Raw genomic sequence first — 20,972 nt, 5'->3', positions numbered from 1 at the left:
TGTTTCAACAACTAACATACAACATTTGGTGGCAAAGTATTCAGGAAAATTGAAGCCTCGATCAGCCACTACGTGGTCTCCTTGTTCAAGAAGGTCAATCAACCCAGAATTCTTTGTTATAACCTTGTCACTAGCACGACCCCCCCAGACTCTTGATACAAATGTAATAGCCCCTGTTGGACTAATGCCAATTAGGAACTTCACAATATTATGTGACTTGTAGTGGGAGTAGGTGATTGCTCGTGTTTGCAAACTAGTTGGCCTCTCAATGAACACTACAGTCTATTATACATCTGACATGATGGAAAGCTGTAGTCTTGAAAAGGGTGGGTAGATTCCTTCTGATATCTTTTCTGGATGGCCACCGGACAAGGCATTGGAACTCTTGAGCCATTACCTCGAGCCATTCATGGAAGATGTATGAGACAGTTCCACAACTCACTCTGAAGCGAAAAGCTAGGTCTTGATGAGCCTAGACGAAGCTTCATCAGGACCACAAGAAACTGCTCAGGATGGGTAAGTATGGTTGATGATGTATTCCATTTTGTTGTCAGGTGAGTGAGAAGGGTGAAAAACACAGAGGCAGATGGTAGACCGCTGTAAAAATGAGTGTGCTTGTCATCATTTAAAATAAAATCGGACTTGCTACCAGACATAATAATCTTGTAGGTGTTTTTCTTGAGATTCCTCCAGTTTCTTCTCCAGTAAAGCCAGTTTTCTCTTCAATTCAGTGTTTTCATTTTGTAGCTGGTCAATGTCTGCCATTGACAGATCTGTACCCACCACAGCAGTGCATTCCTCTTCATGGTCAACATGGCTGACCTCTATTGAAAGTGAATTGATGGACACAACTAGAAATGTCATTAAAAGAGTATTATGTAAAAGCTTAATAAAACTATGACGTGCTACATGCAGCAACTATAGCTGGGGATCGGGGAGATAGAGAGAAGTAGTGTCAAATACTACTATGCTCTATCAACGCCCACCTCAGTAGCTACATCTTCCAGCTTCACAGTCTCACGGCCACACCGCTGCGAATGGAGAAGGAGAAACCGAGTCTGAAATACTGTTCACCAAACTGGTGACAAGTCCAATGGGGGGAAACATTGTAGTAGTCAGTTTAAAGGTGAGTTATAAAGGCTATTTTCTAGGACATGTTTATATACTTTGATATTCAATTATTTTTCATATACGGCCCATGGGTGCAGCACCTGTACTCTCTGTTGTAGAGCTGTCTCTTCAAAATCCTTCCTAAAAAGCCCAGTCTGCTCTCATTGGTCAGTGTTTCCAGGTCTCTGCATCATTGGCATCTGAAGCTTTTAAACCAAAAACTAAACAACCAGACAAGTTCCAGCAGGAATGTGATCTGAAATTGGGGAGAAATGAACATTATGTGTGTCTACCACCAGTCTAGACGTTGTACTGCCCTCTACTGTTAATATGCAAGCTCCCCTCTGCCTTCCTGCACTAAATCCAGATGGGTCACCAAAGAAACTTTATAAAGCCCTGAAGGTAAGTTATGGTTAACATGTCTCCAACAAATCCACCAGTTAACCATAATGTTAAAGATTCAGTAGCCTACTATATAAATATGGCAGGGAAGATAAATTAGGTATTTTCTCTATATCTCTTAGGAAGTAGTGCCAGATTCTGCCATGTGTGACATAAGTGAGACAGACAGCTTCGGAGTCAGGCAGCCAGATTTTCACCAGCAGTCAGGGAGAGCAGGATGCGCATGGAGAGGAACCAAATGTGTTCAGCAGTTTAGCTCAGCCCCGCAGTGAGCATGGTAGCACTCTAAACTGTCTAAAGTGCACAGCATTTTATGATACATTCATTACTCTGTGACCTGATCAAGTGGTAGAAAGAGAGAAACACCAGAAAGCAAAGTAGAGAACCACTATGGCATGATTTGCGCAAGACTAGTGGATCGAATAATCAATTGATTTACAAAGTAAGATATCAAATAAAGATGATAGCTGATGATAGATGTTTGATTTCTTGTGTCGTTCATTTTTGGGGTAGTCTATGCTGATACAGCTGACTTCAGGTGCTAGTGTGGTGTATTTGGTAGCGATGCTGTTGTGTGGAGAGGAATCCGCTGTAATCTTGCAAAATCCTTAAGAAAAAAATTCTTAATTGTTAGTGAAACAGATTCCAAGCTTTTAGTAGTTCATGTTGTCACATCCTCAGATCATCCCTTAAAATTTTAAATGTGTCATCCAACTGCAACACCTTTAAACTGCAAATATCTCAGAAATTGGTGAACGTCTTTTTTTGCTCTGCTCCAATAACTTCATGAAGGAAACTCTGTAGATCCACATGGGCTATTTCGACACAATTTGATTTTGAGCTTGATCTAAATCCCAGCTGTCTGTGTACTGAACACATTCCCTGAAGACAAAATGAAGGCTGCAGCTGTGTTGCGTTGGCTTACACACCAGAAGCGTTACAAAAACTGTGCAGTGTTACATTTATTTGAAAAGTAATAACTAATGTGATTATGTAGTTTTAGCCTTTTACATTACATTACATTTATTTAGCTGACGCTTTCCAAAAGCGACTTGAATCATGCGAATACATAATATTCATCATATAAGTGCTACATTCTAGAAACAAGAGATAAGCTGGAGATTCTTATTTTTTACAATGATCAAAATAATAAATATAATACATACTTACTCACACTCTGTTGCTAGTTGCTTTTGTTTCCAAAATTACTTTTATTGTAGGTTGTTGTAGCCTATTTAGGTGTTTGTTTGTGTGATTTTTTTTTATTGTAGAAGTTTCCATACTGTACGCTTTTATTGTGAAAAATAAAATAGTCCGGAAGAGTAGAGTGCACTGATCATAAAAAAGTTCTGATAATACATAGAGACAGAGCATGGATGTATATTGTTGTTAAAAAACGGCTCTGTGAGAGGGCAGGTCTGACCCACAACTGACATTTCTACTAGCACTGCATAACTGTTTACATAGTCTGGAGCCACTTTTTGTACTTTTGTACGCAATGGCGACTTGTGACGACGTGCGGGAAAATGTGAAGGTAAGGTTTGTTTCGGACTCAATTAGGAAACAATCCGATCACGACTGTTTTGTGGTTAGTAGCCTATCCTGTCGTCTACTGGCTTGACCTCTCTGAGTCCTGAAACAGTGGCGAGCTCGGAGAACAAAGTGACACGGAGCAGTTCAGTTCACACATAATGTTCTAAAGGTTTAATAACACACACACATTTTCTAACTATCGCTCCATTCATTTAGACGACGTGCGAGTAGATAGATACTCAGGGGACAGGAGGATTGGGTCACGGTTGGTTCACACAGATGCATATTCAAGAAGGAAAACAGTGTTACAATTCATCATATTCAATAAAACAGACGAGAGAGGCTTACATTTGTTCAGAATTTTCACAGAATGGAATGTAACATTCACAACATTCCGTTCAGTTTATCTTCAGTTCAGAGTTCAGTTTTTCTTCAAAAGCACATCTGACATTGCATAATAGTCGCTCAGTCATGTATGATACCCCACTGAATATTGTCCTGAAGTTGAAAATACCATTTCTCATTTGTTTATCATTTATGGTCCTTATGTTATTTGATTATGTAATCTCTGTCAAATAATTATAATCTTAAAGGTATTTATATGTAGGCTAATGGAGGATGTGGTTTTCGCAACACAAGTTTCCATTAGTTAGACCTGTAAAGCAATGTCAAAGCATGTGTAAAGACGGTTGTTGACCATATAACTTACCTCATAACTTTGTCTTTAATTGCTCTTGTATAGTTTATTTCTTTTCTTTACTTCTACTTGTATGTATATACCTCTTTATTTTATTTATTCTTATTCTTTTTTTTACTTCTCTCTTTATCCTGACATATTTACAGTCTTTGTGCTGCGGCAACACCTAAATATCTCCTCTGTGGATCAATAAAGGCTTTATCTTATCCTACATGTAAACTATTATGTTTGCAGAAGTACTATGGCAGTCGACTGGAGTCCTCTGGGGATTTGCAAACAAGTGCTGCCTCCTGCAGTTTGTCTTGCCGCCCAGTGCCAACAAGTGTCACAGATGCACTGAGCCAGGTTCACCCGGAGGTAACCAAAAGGTACAGTGTGCAAAAATGTCTCACCTTTACTTTTGCATCATATAAATTTGCAGAAATAGCAAAAAATAAAATAACCTTTTTTGCATAATTCCCACACACAACTTTCTCACACACGCCATCAGGTGGTGTCATTGGTACTAGAGGTGCTAAGTAACTGTCTTCCTGGCAGGAATGGACTGTTTTGTGGCAGTGCTTCTTGATTACTCAGCCACAACAAGAGCATGAGAAACACAGACAGGGCACATACAAATCAAACGCATACACTGCAGCAATCGACAGGTCAGGCAAAAATTAATTCATGAGCATGTCACAGCTTCACTGACAAATGACTTATTGAACCTCTCTGTAAACACATCGGAAAGCGTATTGCTTAAAAAAAAATCCTCTGTAAACATCATCCTGTATTGTCCAGGGTGCTAAATGTAAGACATTTCTCAAACATGTAACTGATTAGCTTAAATTTAGTGATTGAAATTACATCCAGCAGAGGAATTAGCTTCCTTTCTGGTCTTTCTTATTCTGTTATCATCCTTTAAAGCACAGGACTATCTTTATAACATCTGTATGCTTCCCATCAAAGCACAGTGACTTTGTGGTTATGGACTGTTGTCATTAACGATACTTTTCTCCAGATTCTTCGGCTGTGGCCTTCCCTTTCCAGCGAAGCTTGAGGGCTGCAGAGTCCTGGACCTCGGCAGCGGCTCTGGCAGAGACTGTTATGCCTTCAGTAAACTCGTTGGACAGAGCGGACATGTCACAGGGATCGATATGACCGAGGAGCTAGTGATTACACACGCATGTTCACATGTTTGATGCTTGATTTCTGTACTTTCTATTGACTTAACTAGCATTTCTTTAGATCACAGCGTCTCGTCAGTACATCGAGTATCATCAAAAGAAGTTTGGCTATGAGAAGCCCAACGTCACATTTGTCCAGGGGTACATGGAGAAGCTCAGTGAAGCTGGCATACAGAGTGACTCAGTGGATGTTGTGCTGTAGGTTGAAAGCATGAACTTTACGTGATCTGTCAGTGGACACTATGGTCTGTTACAATAAAACAGGTTTGATTAGTTGATAAACAAAACTGTTTTCCCTCATATATCCAGATCCAACTGTGTAATCTGTTTGTGTCCTGATAAAAGGGCCGTTCTACAGCAAGCTTACAATGTCCTAAAGGTTAGTCTGAAGAATTTCTACCAAACACATTAATGTGTAAAACAAAAAGAGTAGAGGAACACACCGTTAATGGTTCTCATCACTCGTTCTACACAGGAGGGAGGTGAACTGTATTTCAGTGATATGTACGCCAGCAAAGTTGTTCCTGATCACATGAAGGAAGATACAGTCCTGTGGGGTGAAATAACATTGCATTATCTAACATTAATTTTGATGTATAAGAGAAGAATCCCTGCACCGCACTGACTGTGACCTTTTGATTTCTGGTCTAGGTGAAGGAATGGGCGGTTCTCTGTTTTGGCAGGATCTCATTTCATTGGCACACAGTGTAGGTTTCAGCACTCCACACCTTGTTTCAGCCAGCCAGATTGAAATCTACAACAGTGAGCTCAAAGCAAAAGCAGGTAACAAAAAGGCAACATTGACTTTTGATGACCTGCAAAGATAATATTCACTCTACAATTGAGCCAGTTCTTCCTTTTGCAGGTGACGTCAGCTATGCTTCGGGCACTTATCGGCTCTTTAAACTGCCCCAAAGTCAAGTTGTGTCTGAGGCAACAGTGACATATAAAGGAACTGTGGCAGATTTCCTAGATCAGCTGGACTTTGATTCCTCCCACTGCTTCAAGGTATAACTAAAGTCCCACCAGAGAAGGCCAATCAGACAAATACTGAATTACTTTATCAATGTTTACACAAGGGATTCTACTAACCTGTAGCTTATTGTTCCAATAATAGCAAACGTTAGTCTATATGTGTTATACTTTTTTTAATTTCAAAAAAATCTGTTATGTTGTTGGAAAGATTAGGTCAATGTCTTCTTTTGTGTTATGCAGAAAGATGTGGCAGTGGAGGTAAATGGAGAGATGGCAGCAATCCTCCAGAGATCCCGTTTCTTGCCGGATTTCAAAATCCAGATATCAGATAAACCATGGTCCAGCTCAGAGTCAACACCACAGGTAGCTAATTTTCTGGGTTTACTGTGGCTGAAATGTTTTTTAAGGCTTAACTACTGACTGCCTTCAGAGAGGAAGTAAAGTTGACCCACGTTTTGCATTCAAGAATCAGATGAAACACAGGTTGCCTTAAGTTTTTACAGAAAGAAGAACTCTTTGTAGCAACTGCACAGTGAAACCTTTGATAGTAACCAAAGATTTGTTTCAGTCTCATCCGAAAGTAACTGAACTTCTTCATTTGTTCCTCAGTACTGCCACCTCAACCCTTTTCTGCTGGCTGACAAACTGGGATCCTCAGTGAGACAATGCTCCAAAACAAGCATATAAAGATGAAGCTGAAGACTAAGTAGAACCGTTGCAATAAGATTGTAACATGTTTTTAGAGTTTAATTAGATGAAGTCCAAAACATTAAAGACTAATCATTTGATGTGCTAATAGTCATCTACCTATTGTGATAATAATAATAATAATAATAATAATAATAATAACAATAGTTAATATCATGGTTCACAGTTGTTTGACAAGATAATGCTGTCACAATAATATGATAGTAAGCATCCAGATAGTAAAATAACATTTTATGTAATTGTTGTAACTTTCTGTGTTTCAACCTACTTCAGTGAGTAAATGGACAAGACAAAGGTTCTGTGTAAAAGTTCCAATAAAAGCATCTTGCCAGCATTAATGCTTAGCTGTATTCTGCTGTCAGTGTGCTACATGAGAGAGGAACTGGTACTGAAGTGTATAATTATAAGTATTTGCAGATTGATGCAAGAATTCAAAGACTACAGAGAGTGGACTGCCCTGCTTGCAGGTAATGGGTGGTTTATAAAAGAGCACACAAAAGGCCAGTTTGACAGAAACAGGGACACAGACTCAAACCAGCAATGAATAACAAAAGCAGAAATAAAAAAATACATAACTGCACCTGAAGATTACACCATTGCAAAAGCACCTTTCAGACTGTGAAAATCTAAAACAAATGAAGTAGCAAAGGTTATCTACAGATGAACAATGATTAATTGTACTCAAAGTAACAAACCATTTCAAAAAGAAAAGTATCCTGACAGAAAACCCATCCTCAGGCTGACAACAGTGAGTATGATGTGAACAATCAGTGGTGTTGAAACTCCTGAACAGATCCGTTCAATACCTGAGCTTTAGCTATGGACCACAAAGCATATAATAAAAAATAAATAAATAACAAAAGCACTTCATTTTAAGTAAGTAAAAAGGTCAGATTACACAAAGTGCTTTCGTATTCTCTTCATGTGGCTTTAAATTTCAAGTTGTATGATAAAGACTAAATAAGTTAAACGTCTGCCGCTAAACGTGTATGATCGATTTAAGCATTGAATTAAAAATTGGTATTGACAATAAAAGTTTAAAAAAATTATAATTTAATTGTTTATAAACATGTGCATCACCATATTTGGTGAGTGCAGTATTTAAACTGACCTTTGTATTTTAGATTTTTTACTCATTAAATTACTCAGAAATATATTTTAACTAAGACAAGTGGAGTGGTGTGTATTTTCGGAATGTTTTGAGTTGATAAAATTACTATTATTATTTTACAATGACTATTACAAAATACTATTACATTTATATTTATGGAATCTTGGAATTTCAAGTTCACAAAATTTTTTGGATATATTTATGTTGTTGTGTAGCTAATATTAACCAGAGACTGACTATTGAGATCAGGACGACCCACTTTTAGTACAGCTGTAGTTAAAACTTGGAATGAATACAAGTAAAACTGCTGTGTCATCCAGACTGTTGTGCTCCTTACACAGAGCTCAGAATATTCCCATTGCACTAAGTGCATAAAGCTTTGCATGCTGCTATGGTAACAGAGCTCTGCATAAGAGAAGAGGTCTGATTGGCTTTCAGACGCCCTGAGGCAGTAAATGGAGCAACTTAATTTGGTAACACTTGATGGAGAGAGGAACAATTAGGAGAAAGACGACATCCTTCGTCACTGAGAGGTGTTATCTCCTGGATACAGCACACCTCTGGTTACATCTGCAGCCAGCTCAGGTCCTCAGCCCTGAACAGATGAGGAAGTAAGAAAACAAATATTCAGAAAAGAGTAGTATCCAGGTAATGAGTCACCCTGTGATTTGGGATATGATGTTTACATTGAGCATAAAGTAGCCTAATGAATTATACCCGTGTAGTGTTTACATGACTGTTTATACCAACTGAATTACAGCATAATAGTTAGCTGTTATAATCAATATTGTTCAATAAAAAAAAAAAAAAAGGAAACTAGCTCTTCCCAGTGAAAAGTTCTAAAAATGCACTGTACGCTACCAGTCACACACAAAATGGCAGACAGACAAAGTTAGTGACGAGCTGGTGAACATAGTGCAGCTGCAGCATTTTAGGTACCGGATATAAACACAGAGTCAAGTTTTTGTAAAAGCAGGATGCCACTCACTGAGCCTGTGCCTTAGTTAAGATCTGGCCAGTAGCCATCAGCTCTGCAAGACGAGCCACAGCAGGGTCAAACATCAGGCTGGCCGCAGCTACCACCACCTCATCTCTGTTAAAGGAGAAATGAAAGAATTCAGCACAAAGCATACAATCATATCCAGTTGTATCAGGAGTTATTCCCCCAGCTGCTCACTTTATGTAAAATGCCAGGAACTTCCTTTCTTCCACGCTGCCTTTGAATATGATTTCTGTGAATCCTTCTCCATAGCCTAGAATGAGGAAATGAAAGGAGACTTGGTATGGTGGGTTTATGTGGGTTAAAATATTCTGATGCAAGAGTGACACTTGCCTCAATAAATACTCTACCTGTGTATCGGATGCTCTTTCCAAGTAAAACAGTCCAGAAGAAAGGAACAGACTCACATTTGGTGGGTGTCTTCAGCATGTTCAGGGCAGCTACTCTTCCTGAGTGTTAAAAAAAATACATGCATGATAAGGTTAAACCCAGGTATCAAATTATTTTGGATGGAAAAGATGCGTGACGCAGCCTTAACGGCTACATGCAACACAATATGAAGCTGTGGTCCTTTGAATCCATCAGTCTCTTACCTTGAGCTTGTGACATTTGCCAGTGGCCCACGTTGACCCTTTGGTCTCCACGAATGGTCAGAGGGAAAGAGGTAACATCTCCAGCACTAAAAATATCTGGTATATTGGTCCTCATGAACTGTTAACATAAAAGAGTTTACAGCAGGAGCCTTAACATTAGGCTCACAAAGATATGCATATACAGGATATTTACACAGCTATTTATTTCAGTGCCCTGGACACAATTAGCGGAGGGATTAAGGTTAGGTATTAAAGTAATATACAATATTAATGTTTGGCCAAAATCAGACAATAAAAATGAACCGTAACAGTAACCGTATCAGGCTAGTCATAAATCCTAAGCTCTAAAGCCACGTTTATGATTCATTAGTTATGTCAGTGATTAAAGTTTGGATATGTTACTTAGCGTGTTAGTTACCTTGTCAACAGTCACAGCTTTCCTTGAATCCACTTCCAACTTGCTTCCTGCCAAGAAGTCTGAATTGGGGATTACACCTGAAAAACAGAAATCTTTGTGAATTGCAAAGAACTGCAAACTTGATTTTAATAACAAAATATGTATATTCCAACACTTTGAAGAATAATATAAAAATTACCAATTCCGACAATTACCACATCAGCTTCCAGGACTATACCAGTCTTCAGCACTACGCACTTCACCTGGGGAAAAAAAAAAAAGACTAATTTAGAGATCTAAAATAAAATATACACTACTCTATTGTTTCATATACAACAAGCTTTTCTCACTGACATTTTAACATGTCAAAGTAGGAAAAACCCAAGTGTAAGCAATCAAAAATTAATGATGGCTGGATTCCATTTACAGTAGCTGCTTAAGTGTCAGGGTCCTGGTATTGTTCATGCTGACTTACTGTCACGCTGCCATAGCTTACTGGGACTAAACAGAACAGAGCCATTGTTAAGGTTATTAGTAACACCTATACTTTTCCTACCATGACATTAAAACAAGGAATATATGCTAATAGTAGAGTTACCTTGCCATTCTCCCCTTGGATCTCAGTGACTCCATCATTCATGTAGAACTTTACATTTTCTTCCTCCAACATCTTAAAAGAAGAAGCTGTGTTTTAAAGTGTTTTTTGATTTAATAAAAGATAATTTAAAAAAATGCAGCGATGACAGTGACATACTACAATCACTATTGTTTCTTACTTGCATACACATTTTGCCGATCTCTGGCCCCAGAGATCGCTCATATGGGTATCCGGAAGTGCCAACCACGGCCACACTGGCAGCTTTGCCTGATAAGTAGGATGCCACCTCCATACCTATTGTTTATGAAAAACACTTCAGCTGCAGTCTGCAATACTGGTGTGACTACATGTGTTGTAAAGTAGCTTTATCTTGCACAAATATTTACATAGCAGATTTAATATTGAGAGATGTGGCTATGAACAAGGTAATGTCACCCTCAAAATGTAGCATCATGTCAACATAATAACACAAAAGCAAAGATGCGCATCCTGCTAGGTTGAGAGAAACTGAATGTGGTAACCTATGAAGGAGGCTCCGATCACAACAGCTTTCCGGCCCAGACAGGAGTTGTGAATTTCTTTGGCGTCTTCATATCTCTGCAGCAACTTTACTCCCTTCAGGTCCCAACCAGGACAGCCGAGCGGCCGCGCTCTGTGAACCAAACAAAGACTTCACTGCATTTTGCTGTTGTCAGAGCAATGTTTCCATTGTCTTTCATGTGTTCAGTAGGCTAACCCGAGTGTGACAAAACAATATAAAAATGTGCTTGTGTTTGTAGAAGACTTGAGGAACAGGATGATGACTCTGACCTACAACCAGTTGAGATCAGAAGCTGGTCGTAACGCTGCAAAGTGCCGTCACCCAACTTCACCGCCTTATCAGCTGGGTTCACCGACACCACCTGCAACACAAAACACTTTTCTTAACATGACCAAAGAGAGGATCCGTTTTTCCTCAAGGCAGTGAGAATACATCACAAATAAATTGTTCTTCTTGCTTCTCACCTCCTTCTGTGTCCACACCTCAATCCCATACTGTTGATAGAAGTCACTTGGTCGGAGGAGGATGCTGCTGCTGTCCAGATTCATAGCCTGAAAAGAGGCAATGCCATTTGCTAAAAACTTACATCCAAAACACAAACAATTACAGAAGGATCTACTTACTCAAAAAGACAAACAAGGAAGGATGAAAACAGGTTACCTCTCCTCTCTAACTAAGTTCTCACCTTACTCAGTTTGGGCTTGTCAAATGGAGGCAGGTTGTCTCTGGTTACCATAATGATTCGACCTTGGTAGCAGTTCTGCCGCAGTGTTTCAGCACAAACCAGGGAGGCAGGGCCTGAAATCCCAACATTTATATTCAGTATGCAATTTTTCAAAGGGTACATTCAGTGATGGAGTTTATAGCAGGCACACTAGACCACCAGATTTACTTTAGCACTGGTCTATTTTTTTAATCCTACTAGAAGGGATTTGGGAGACCCCCCAAATACATACTTTTTTTTTTTTTATGTATCCCTTATATGTATTAAATATAGTTCCTTACCTCCTCCAATCAGCAGGACAGTGTGTTTAATGTCTGGGACCATGCTGCACATTTCCTTCACCCGCTTCTTCAACTTCAGAGACTGAGAGACACAAATTGTACATGTACATTTCAGCACAGGCAAGAAAACCAACAAAAACAAAGTCCCCAGCAAACATATATTCCAAAATAATTGTAAATAATTTAAATAAAGGATCCCCATGTTCAAAATGTTATTTAATTTGCCATCACTTACATTTTTGTTGATGGAAACATACACCTTGCCATCCTCAACTTTTACCTGTAAAATAAAAAAACAGAAAGAAATGTAGTTACAGAATGTTTTTATTTTTTATTTTTTTATTTTCCAAAAGTGTATAGATCAAAACACAGTGGGGGTCATTTGTCTACAAGGCCAAAATCAGTGTTTCTGGACAATGATCTTTAGCAAATGAAATGTTGACACCAGCCAAAAAAAAAAGGAATTGTGGTACAGTTTGGTAGTAAATGGTTGTGAGCTACCTTCCATCGAGACATTCAATCTAATCTTTTATCTATTAAATGACTGCATGTTTTTGTTTAAAATGACAGCTTTCAAGTTTAAATCCATAGTTTGGACAAAGTGTTTTTGTACCAATTACATTGAAATAATGTGCAAGTAGACCATCTCAAATGTGACTAAATTTTAAACTGGAGGGAAACTCTCTTCTTGATTTCATGCATATTAAAAGAGCAGTAAATTGCTCTCTACCGACATGTTTTACCTTATAACTAGGCAGACAGTCCAGACCTGGATACTCTTCGATATCTCCAGTTCTGACATTAAAGCATGCACCATGAAAGGGACATCTCACCCTGTCACCAACAAGTGCTCCTGGATTATTAGAGAATTATTATTAATTAACACTTCTCAGATTCAATGCAACATATTTAATGAAGCTATTATTTTAGATATGGGTATATAGAGATCGAAGGTTTACCTTTGATAAGAGGAGCATTGTAATGAGAGCACTGGCTTCCAACAGCACTGTACTGACCCTGTGTACGGACAAGCAACACCTTCTGGTCCCCCACGGTCACTTCCTTCATCCTTTGTAAACACAGGGGGAGAAATTGTAAAGAAAAAAAATCTTGAGTTCATGAAAGTTTGGAACATCATCACTGATAGCAGTGGCTATATCAAAAGTCTTTGACTTACTGTCCATCTTTCAGGTCAGCCTCCTGACATACCATCCCAGTCACCTGCTCCTGGTACTCATCTTGGCCCTGATGCATTACTGCAAGACATGAGCCACATTAAAAAAACATGGCTATTGTTAGGCCGACAGGCTTAAATTATAACTAGATAAATTATAATAGCTTCCGGTGGACCATTAACAGGTTCTGCAAAGGAGACACATGAAATAGGTAATGAAGAGTTGCATGTGTAGTTTATTTTCAAGGTATATTATGTCATTAATCTTTGTTTTTTTACTCTTTATTTTAACCATAGGGTTAAAATAACCTTAGATTAATTCCATGGATGAGCATTATGTAATGGTAAGATACTATAAACTGACATTTGTGCAACATTTATTTAACTATTGTTAAGCCTGTTTGCTGTGTTTTCTTTGAGAGACTTAGATTCTTGAATGCTATGGTGTGGTCGTTCATCTACTCCTTTAGGGACAAAAGACAAAACATACAATAAAGACAAATATGATAATGTAAGATAAACAACAAACATGCAAATAAAAAGCTAACATATTTCGCGCTGTAGGCTATTCTTTGTCCACGCATGAAGTGGATATTGCTGTGAAGTTGACCGAATACAAAGTGACCTGAAGGCGTGAAATCCAACATTGCAAAACCGGCTTTTCAACAAACTCCCATTCTTCACCTTTAGCACAATCGTCTCTTTTCATGTAATACATGAAGCCTATAGCTAGGCTACATTCATTACTGAAAAGTGAGACCTCTACACATGTAGCTGTGCTGCTCACCTGCTTTCTTCCGCCACAACAGTCAGAAATTATGCGTCTGCCTCGGATCCTCGGCAGTGTTGTGTGTTGTTCGTAGGAACAAACACACGTTGGTCGGGACGTTAGGAGCGTGCGCAGAACTGCCCGCGTGACAGCTAGCCGGAATCACATGCTACCCGCGCGCGATATTACGAATCCCACTATGGCCACGCCAAGACCCGCCCTTCAATAGCATTCACACACTACTATTGGCCAGGCGTCCATGCTTACATGTACAGGTCCTATCCCCTGACCAATCCCCTAACCCTAACCTTAACCACTCGAGGTGAAATGCCTAACCCCAACCAATCGAGCTGCTTCGTAGGGCGGGTCTTGGCGTGGCCATAGTGGGATTCGTAATTTTGCTACCCGCGCGCTCCTCCTACAACCTATACCCACCCACACCCATGGATAAACTGTTAAAACCATGATTCAAACACTCACCCTCACGGATAGTCTATAAAATATTATAAGTAGGCCTAGCCTATAAATTATGGGGAATAACTGAGGAATATCTGTAGATTGATTTTGTTCCGATGAGAAGGAAATATGCATTTATTTTGGTATTGTTCAGTTGTCGCGTCCTTTTGGCAATATAGGTGGCAGATTTGGTTATCTAAACAAGCAATCCTATTAGGCTACCTTTATCCCCTCTTAAAATTATTAATAACGGTTTTCAAGATGATCAAAATACATTATTGAACTCTGTTGTGTTCAATGTGCTCGGCAAAGTTTAGGCTATATAGTCTATAGCCTATTTGATACTCCAAAAAAGCTGGTTTTCTCAAACATTAGCCTATTGTTTACAGGAAAAGATAATCAGCCTACTAAAGATAGAGCAAAAAGCTCAGAATAAATAAATGGGAGATCCTGACAATATAAATTGTTTTTGAATTATTCTATGACATCATAATCTAATACTATTTGGTTTTTTTATTTCCTGATAGGCTATAGGATGAAATATTTATTTGAACTGAAATAGAAGTGATTTGTTCTTGTATTACAGTTAGGTTACATATAGTAATTGACATGTATGTACAGTATATGTGTATATATGTCTTTTTTTAAATTGTATAGTTATGTATTTGTTTTTGATGCAAGATAGGCTGTATTTGCTATTTGTTTTATGTTAAAAATAAATAGGCTAATTAAAAAGTAGACCGAAAATGCAGTTTGATGAATGTGTATCCCAGTCAGTCATTCACCCAATAACATTGGCCCTAAAAAAAAATTGTATATTCACCTTCACTCAGTCTCACTCAGGTGGGGCCTTCAAGAGGCCAAAACACCCATTCACTTTTACTTGCTGACAATGGGCTACCAATGACAGGACAATTGAAGGGCCCTGAGGGGCAGGCTGCTGTTTAAATTACTTTTTACCGGATGGTGGCGCTATGTCACCAAATATTAGGCTTCAGCAGTCATTCATGTCCATGGCCAGGCTTTCTCTTGAATGAGCGCAGCGATGTATTTTTCCCCACTTCCAATGAATGAATCAACAGTGAATAGTCAAATAGTCCTGGTCATTATGTTTCAAGCCCACTTATAATATCAAACAATACAGTGTAATAGATTTTGTGTTAAATCAAAGTACCCTGCATGTCATGCTATGCGTTACATATTCTCTATGTGACTACTATTCCCATAATCCACGGTGGTTTGTGACGAATGAGAAAGCAATGTTGCCTTCATGTGCTATCGTACGTCGGACCGTAGCCTATTTTATGGTGCATTTTATAGTGTTTCTGCAGGAAATAATATAGTACATTTTAACAAAACCTTGGTGGTCATTATATTATTTGAGCACAAAGCTAACAAGTACTGATAAATGAAATTCATTATAATTATTCTCTTCACCGCTTTGGCTTCTGTCTCCAAAAACAAAGTCTCCAGTCTGTCTTTTTTCAACATATAATTTAGGATATCAGAACATATCATTTTGTTTATTCTAACGTGAATATTGAAGGTGGTTTTGAAATTGAATCACAAAGAGGATTAGACTGATGCGAAGGTTGTAACGGACGGATGTAAAGTTTTTATTGGGTGTCTTTGCTTGATCAACAGGTATTTCAGGCTTTCACAGGATATAATTAGTCTAACCAGTTTTTGGAAAGTTGTGTGTTCAGGGCTGGGTACCTTCGGATTTGTTTTGGGATACAATTCAATTCAATTCAATTCAATTTCAATTCAATTTTATTTATAGTATCAAATCATAACAGAGTTATCTCGAGACACTTTACAGATGGAGTAGGTCTAGACCACACTCTATAATTTACAAAGCCCCAACAATTACAGTAATTCCCTCAAGAGCAAGCATTTTGGACAAGAGCATGGCTATTGCGACAGTGGCAAGGAAAAACTCCCTTTTAGGAAGAAACCTCGGCAGACCCAGACTCTTGGTAGGCGGTGTCTGATGGGGCCGGTTGGGGGTGTGATGGCGATAATAGTCGCATTAAAGATAGTGGAACAGGGACTTTGAAAGTAGTCGTTGTAGTTCATGTCACAGCAGGACGTTGCGGGATGAAACGTGGCGCTGCAGAGCATGGGTGGGTGCTGCAGATTCAGCAGGACGCGGCCGGGCGTTGAAGGGAAGGACTCCGGGGAGTAAACTCCCCAGAGCTAGGTTAGTAACAAGCAGTTCTGGGACAGGATGCCTACAAAAGGAAACAAATGAAAACATTGATGAGAGGCTGTACTGGCCTGCCTTCCTCTACTCTCACTATATTATTGATTATATGATCAATAAATCTGATGACTACGATGAGAAGCAGGTGGGCCGGGTTAGGCGGACGCTGCAACTCCTCACTTCTTAACTATAAGCTTTATCAAAGAGGAGAGTTTTCAGTTTATTCTTAAATGAGGTGATGGTGTCTGCCCCCCTAACCCAGACTGGGAGCTGGTTCCACAGGAGAAGAGCCTGATAGCTGAAGGCTCTGGCTCCCATTCTACTTTTAGAGACTGTAGGAACCACAAGTAACTCTGCATTCTGGGAGCGCAGTGCTCTAGTGGGACAATAAGGTACTAAGAGCTGTTCTAGATAGGATGGTGCTTGACCATTTAGGGCTTTGTAGGTCAGGAGAAGGACTTTAAAGTCAATCCTGAATTTCACAGGAAGCCAATGCAGAGAAGCTAAAACAGGAGAAATATGATCTCTTTTCTTAGTTCTCGTCAGAACACGTGCTGCAGCATTCTGGATCAGCTGGAAAGTCTTAAGGGACTTATTTGAGCAACCTGACAGAAGGGTAGGTAAGGATACTTGTCCCTATACAACACCTGAGTTTTAGTAAACATAAACACTAACTTGTTTTGTATACAAAATCCTTCTATATATATCTCGGAAATACACCTCAAAGTTGGCTGAAAGGGGACAAACACTTGATAAATGCAATGGCCGGTAAAAAGGCTATTACCAGAAAATGGCTACTACCAGAGTGTCCAGCAATTACTTCATGGAGAGATACTGTAACAGAAATCTACAGATTGGAGCGGATTACAGCTCATGTTAACCGAAAAATGGAAATATTTCTTGAACAGTGGCAGAAGTGGTACAACTATGTCTCAGATGAATGGCCTGACTGTATTTCTTCATTATATTGAAAGTGATGTCTCCTTGTTTTATTTATAGTTGTGTTATTATGGTTTTATTTTTGTTGGTTCATTTGTACATCTGTTTGTTTATCTCATATCTTAACCTCTATACTTGAATAAGTAAAATAATAAGTATGTGGTTTGTCATAGAATCAGAAAAATTGAAATATGTGTACATGAGATTCTGGACACTAATAAAATACAAATAATAAAAAAACTTCTATATTCAACAAAAGAGTTTTAACATTAAATGTTGTCTAAATACAAGCAGCCATATGCACCTTAAATAAAATACAGTCAAAATTTGGCAACATTTTGTTCTGAGTAAGATTACGATTATAAATCTGACCAGATATTCAATGCCAGCAGTTTTTGATATTACTACTACTACTTTTAGTGCTATACGTGTGTCTGTAGCAACAACAAAAAAATATGAGTCTACTATAAAAATGTTAGTATGGATATCATGTACCACCAATCTGCTTGATTTGAGTGTGGTAGTGATTCAATTCAATTCAATTCAATTTTATTTATAGTATCAAATCATAACAAGAGTTATCTTGAGACACTTTACAGATAGAGTAGGTCTAGACCACACTCTATAATTTACAAAGCCCCAACAATTCCAACAATTACAGTAATTCCCTCAAGAGCAAGTAGTGCGACAGTGGCGAGGAAAAACTCCCTCTTGGGAAGAAACCTCGGACAGATCCAGGCTCTTGGTAGGCGGTGTCTGACGGGCCGGTTGGGGTTCTAATGAACAGTGGCGATAATAGTCAAATTAATAATGAAACAGTGACTTTGAAGCAGCAGGGTTCAGCAGGAAACAGCATGACATTGCAGGGCACCGCTGAGCTCAGCAGGGAGTGCAGCAGGACCACGGCGACAGCTGCAACCAGGATCTTGGAGCCAACGTTCTCCAAGGAAATACGCTGGGGGAAAAAACATAAGGACTCCCCAGAAGCTAGGATTAATAACAAGCATTTCTGGGACGGGATGCACACAAATGGTAATAGAAAGGGAGAGGAGAGAGCAGCTCAGTGTGTCAAAGGAAGGAAGGAAGTCCCCCAGCAGTATAAAACTATAACAGCATAACTAAGACAGACAGGACATAAAGAGAGGTAGCCTGTTCGGGCTTTGAACTCTCCCCTGCCGGATCGGGCTGTGCTGGCCTGCCTCCCTCTACTTTTGTTATATGTTATTAATCTAACAATTATGAAGAGAAGCAGGTAGGCCAGATAGGTGGACGCTGCAACTCCTCACTCCCTAACTATAAGCTTTAACAAATAGGAGAGTTTTAAGTTCATTCTTGAATGAGGTGACAGTTTCTGCCCCCCGAACCCAGATCGGGAGCTGGTTCCATAGGAGAGGAGCCTGATAGCTGAAGGCTCTTGCTCCCATTCTACTTTTAGAGACTCTAGGTACTACAAGTAACTCTGCATTCTGGGAGCGCAGTGCTCTAGTGGGACAATAAGGTATTAGGAGCCCTTCTAGATATGATGGTGCTTGACCATTTAGAGCTTTGTAGGTCAGGAGAAGGATTTTAAAATCAATCCTGTATTTTACAGGAAGCCAATGCAGAGAAACTAATACAGGAGAAATATGATCTCTTTTCTTAGTTCTTGTGAGAACACGCGCTGCAGCATTCTGGATCAGCTGGAGAGTCTTAAGGGACTTATTTGAGCAACCTGATAATAAGGAATTGCAGTAGTCTAGTCTAGAAGTAACGAATGCATGGACTAGTTTTTCAGCATAGTTTTGAGAAAGGATATTCCTAATTTTGGCAATGTTACGAAGATGGAAAAAGGCTGTTCTTGAGGTTTGTTTTAAGTGGGCATTGAAGGATATATCCTGATCAAAAATAACTCCTAAATTTCTAACAGTAGTGCTGGAGGCCAGGACAATACCATCCAGAGTAGCTATATCTTTAGATAATGAAGTTCGGAGGTGCGTTGGTCCCATCACAATAACTTTGGTTTTGTCTGAGTTTAACATCAGGAAATTTTGGGTCATCCAAGATTTTATATCTTTAATACACGCTTGAAGTTTAGCTAACTGACCACTTTCGTCTGGCTTAATTGACAAATATAATTGGGTATCGTCTGCGTAACAGTGAAAGTTAATTGAGTGTTTCCTAATAATATTACCTAAAGGAAGCATATATAAAGGAAAATAGAATTGGTCCAAGCACTGAGCCTTGAGGAACGCCATGGCTAACTTTAGCGTGCTTGGAGGGTTTATCATTAATGTTAACAAATTGGGATCGCTCAGCAAAGTAGGACTTAAACCAACTTAGTGCGATTCCTTTAATGCCAACTAAGTGTTCCAATCTCTGTAACAGGATGGTATGGTCAATAGTGTCAAATGCAGCACTAAGATCTAGTAAAACAAGAATGGAGACAAGTCCTTTGTCTGCAGCAGTTAGAAGGTTGTTAGTAATTTTCACCAGTGCCGTCTCTGTGCTATGATTCTTTCTAAATCCTGATTGAAAATCATCAAATAAACTATTGTTATTGCTATGTAGAAAATCACATAACTGATTAGCAACTACCTTCTCAAGGATCTTGGATAGAAAGGGAAGGTTAGATATAGGTCTATAGTTTGCTAAGACCTCAGGATCTAGGGTGGTTTTTTTCAGAAGAGGTTTTATCACAGCTACTTTAAATGACTGCGGTACATAACCTGTTAATAAGGACATATTGATCATATCTAGTAATGAAGTGTTTACCACAGGTAACGCTTCTTTGAGTAGTGTCGTTGGGATGGGGTCTAAGAGACAGGTAGATGGCTTAGCTGAGGATATCTTTAACATTAATTGTTGGAGGCCTATAGGATAAAAGCAGTCTAAGTATATGTCAGGACTAGTCGTTCTTTCTAGCGGTCCTGCATTTAAAGGTAAACTGTTAGAAGTTGAGGGCAAAAGGTGATGAATTTTATCTCTAATTGTTATAATTTTATCATTAAAGAAGCTCATGAAGTCATCACTACTCAATGCTAGAGGAATAGATGGCTCAATAGAGCTGTGGCTATCTGTCAGCCTGGCTACAGTGCTGAAAAGAAACCTTGGGTTGTTCTTATTTTCTTCTATTAGTGAAGAGTAATAGTCTGATCTGGCTTTTCTTAGGGCCTTCCTATAGGTTTTTAGACTTTCTTGCCAATCCAAACGGGATTCTTTCACTTTGGTGGCACGCCACTTACTTTCGAGGTTTCGCGAGATTTGTTTTAATTTGCGAGTTTGGGAGTTATACCAAGGTGCTAGTTTTCTTTGCTTTATCATCTTCTTTTTTAGGGGAGCAACATAGTCTAAGGTCGTCCGTAGGCAAGTCGTAGCACCGTCTACAAATGTATCAATTTGAGAGGGACTGAGGTTAACATAGAGGTCCTCTGTTATGTTAAGGCATGACATAGAGTCGAATGCTGTTGGAATATCTTCCTTAAATTTAGCTATAGCACTGTCAGATAGGCATCTAGTGTAGAAGCTTTTATCTAATTTATTATAGTCAGGTAGTAAGAATTCTAAAGTAATTAAAAAATGATCTGATAATACCGAATTCTGCGGAAATATTATT

General features: G+C 39.0%; 2 protein-coding genes across 2 annotated transcripts; one reads left to right on the top strand and one right to left on the bottom strand.

Moving 5' to 3' along the window:
- The first annotated feature begins 2,845 nt into the window (after positions 1-2,845).
- On the top strand, positions 2,846-6,941 carry LOC114553247 (arsenite methyltransferase). Its single transcript, XM_028574481.1, has 10 exons — positions 2,846-3,046; positions 3,977-4,110; positions 4,743-4,893; positions 4,970-5,106; positions 5,218-5,287; positions 5,384-5,465; positions 5,560-5,691; positions 5,774-5,916; positions 6,124-6,246; positions 6,493-6,941. Exons 1-10 carry the CDS (start codon positions 3,011-3,013, stop codon positions 6,568-6,570), a joined length of 1,086 nt encoding a protein of 361 aa, XP_028430282.1. The 5' UTR covers positions 2,846-3,010; the 3' UTR covers positions 6,571-6,941.
- Positions 6,942-7,039: 98 nt separating this feature from the next.
- aifm4 (apoptosis inducing factor mitochondria associated 4) lies at positions 7,040-13,929 on the bottom strand. The gene is made up of 19 exons (XM_028574480.1): positions 13,798-13,929; positions 13,014-13,092; positions 12,796-12,905; positions 12,580-12,689; positions 12,072-12,116; positions 11,837-11,918; positions 11,517-11,629; positions 11,296-11,382; positions 11,101-11,192; positions 10,812-10,942; positions 10,469-10,584; positions 10,291-10,362; positions 9,892-9,955; positions 9,714-9,790; positions 9,296-9,413; positions 9,053-9,151; positions 8,880-8,955; positions 8,691-8,795; positions 7,040-8,297 (listed from the first exon to the last, which is right to left on the bottom strand). Exons 2-19 carry the CDS (start codon positions 13,088-13,090, stop codon positions 8,267-8,269), a joined length of 1,605 nt encoding a protein of 534 aa, XP_028430281.1. The 5' UTR covers positions 13,091-13,092; positions 13,798-13,929; the 3' UTR covers positions 7,040-8,266.
- Positions 13,930-20,972: the final 7,043 nt, after the last annotated feature.

Source organism: Perca flavescens, chromosome 3 (genome assembly GCF_004354835.1).
Source record: "Perca flavescens isolate YP-PL-M2 chromosome 3, PFLA_1.0, whole genome shotgun sequence".
Taxonomy (NCBI): domain Eukaryota; kingdom Metazoa; phylum Chordata; class Actinopteri; order Perciformes; family Percidae; genus Perca; species Perca flavescens.
Note: the sequence above shows the minus strand (reverse complement) of the source record. Positions and strands in the feature narration are given on the sequence as shown.

Coding starts and splice junctions, on each gene's coding strand:
- LOC114553247 (XM_028574481.1), top strand. CDS start 3,011: ATGGCGACTTGTGACGACGTGCGGGAAAATGTGAAG. Junction 3,047..3,976: donor ACGTGCGGGAAAATGTGAAG/GTAAGGTTTGTT, acceptor TTATGTTTGCAG/AAGTACTATGGCAGTCGACT. Junction 5,692..5,773: donor TGAGCTCAAAGCAAAAGCAG/GTAACAAAAAGG, acceptor TTCCTTTTGCAG/GTGACGTCAGCTATGCTTCG.
- aifm4 (XM_028574480.1), bottom strand. CDS start 13,090: ATGCATCAGGGCCAAGATGAGTACCAGGAGCAGGTGACTGGGATGGTA. Junction 10,363..10,468: donor TCGGCAAAATGTGTATGCAA/GTAAGAAACAAT, acceptor TCTTCTTTTAAG/ATGTTGGAGGAAGAAAATGT. Junction 8,956..9,052: donor AAAGAGCATCCGATACACAG/GTAGAGTATTTA, acceptor TCCTCATTCTAG/GCTATGGAGAAGGATTCACA.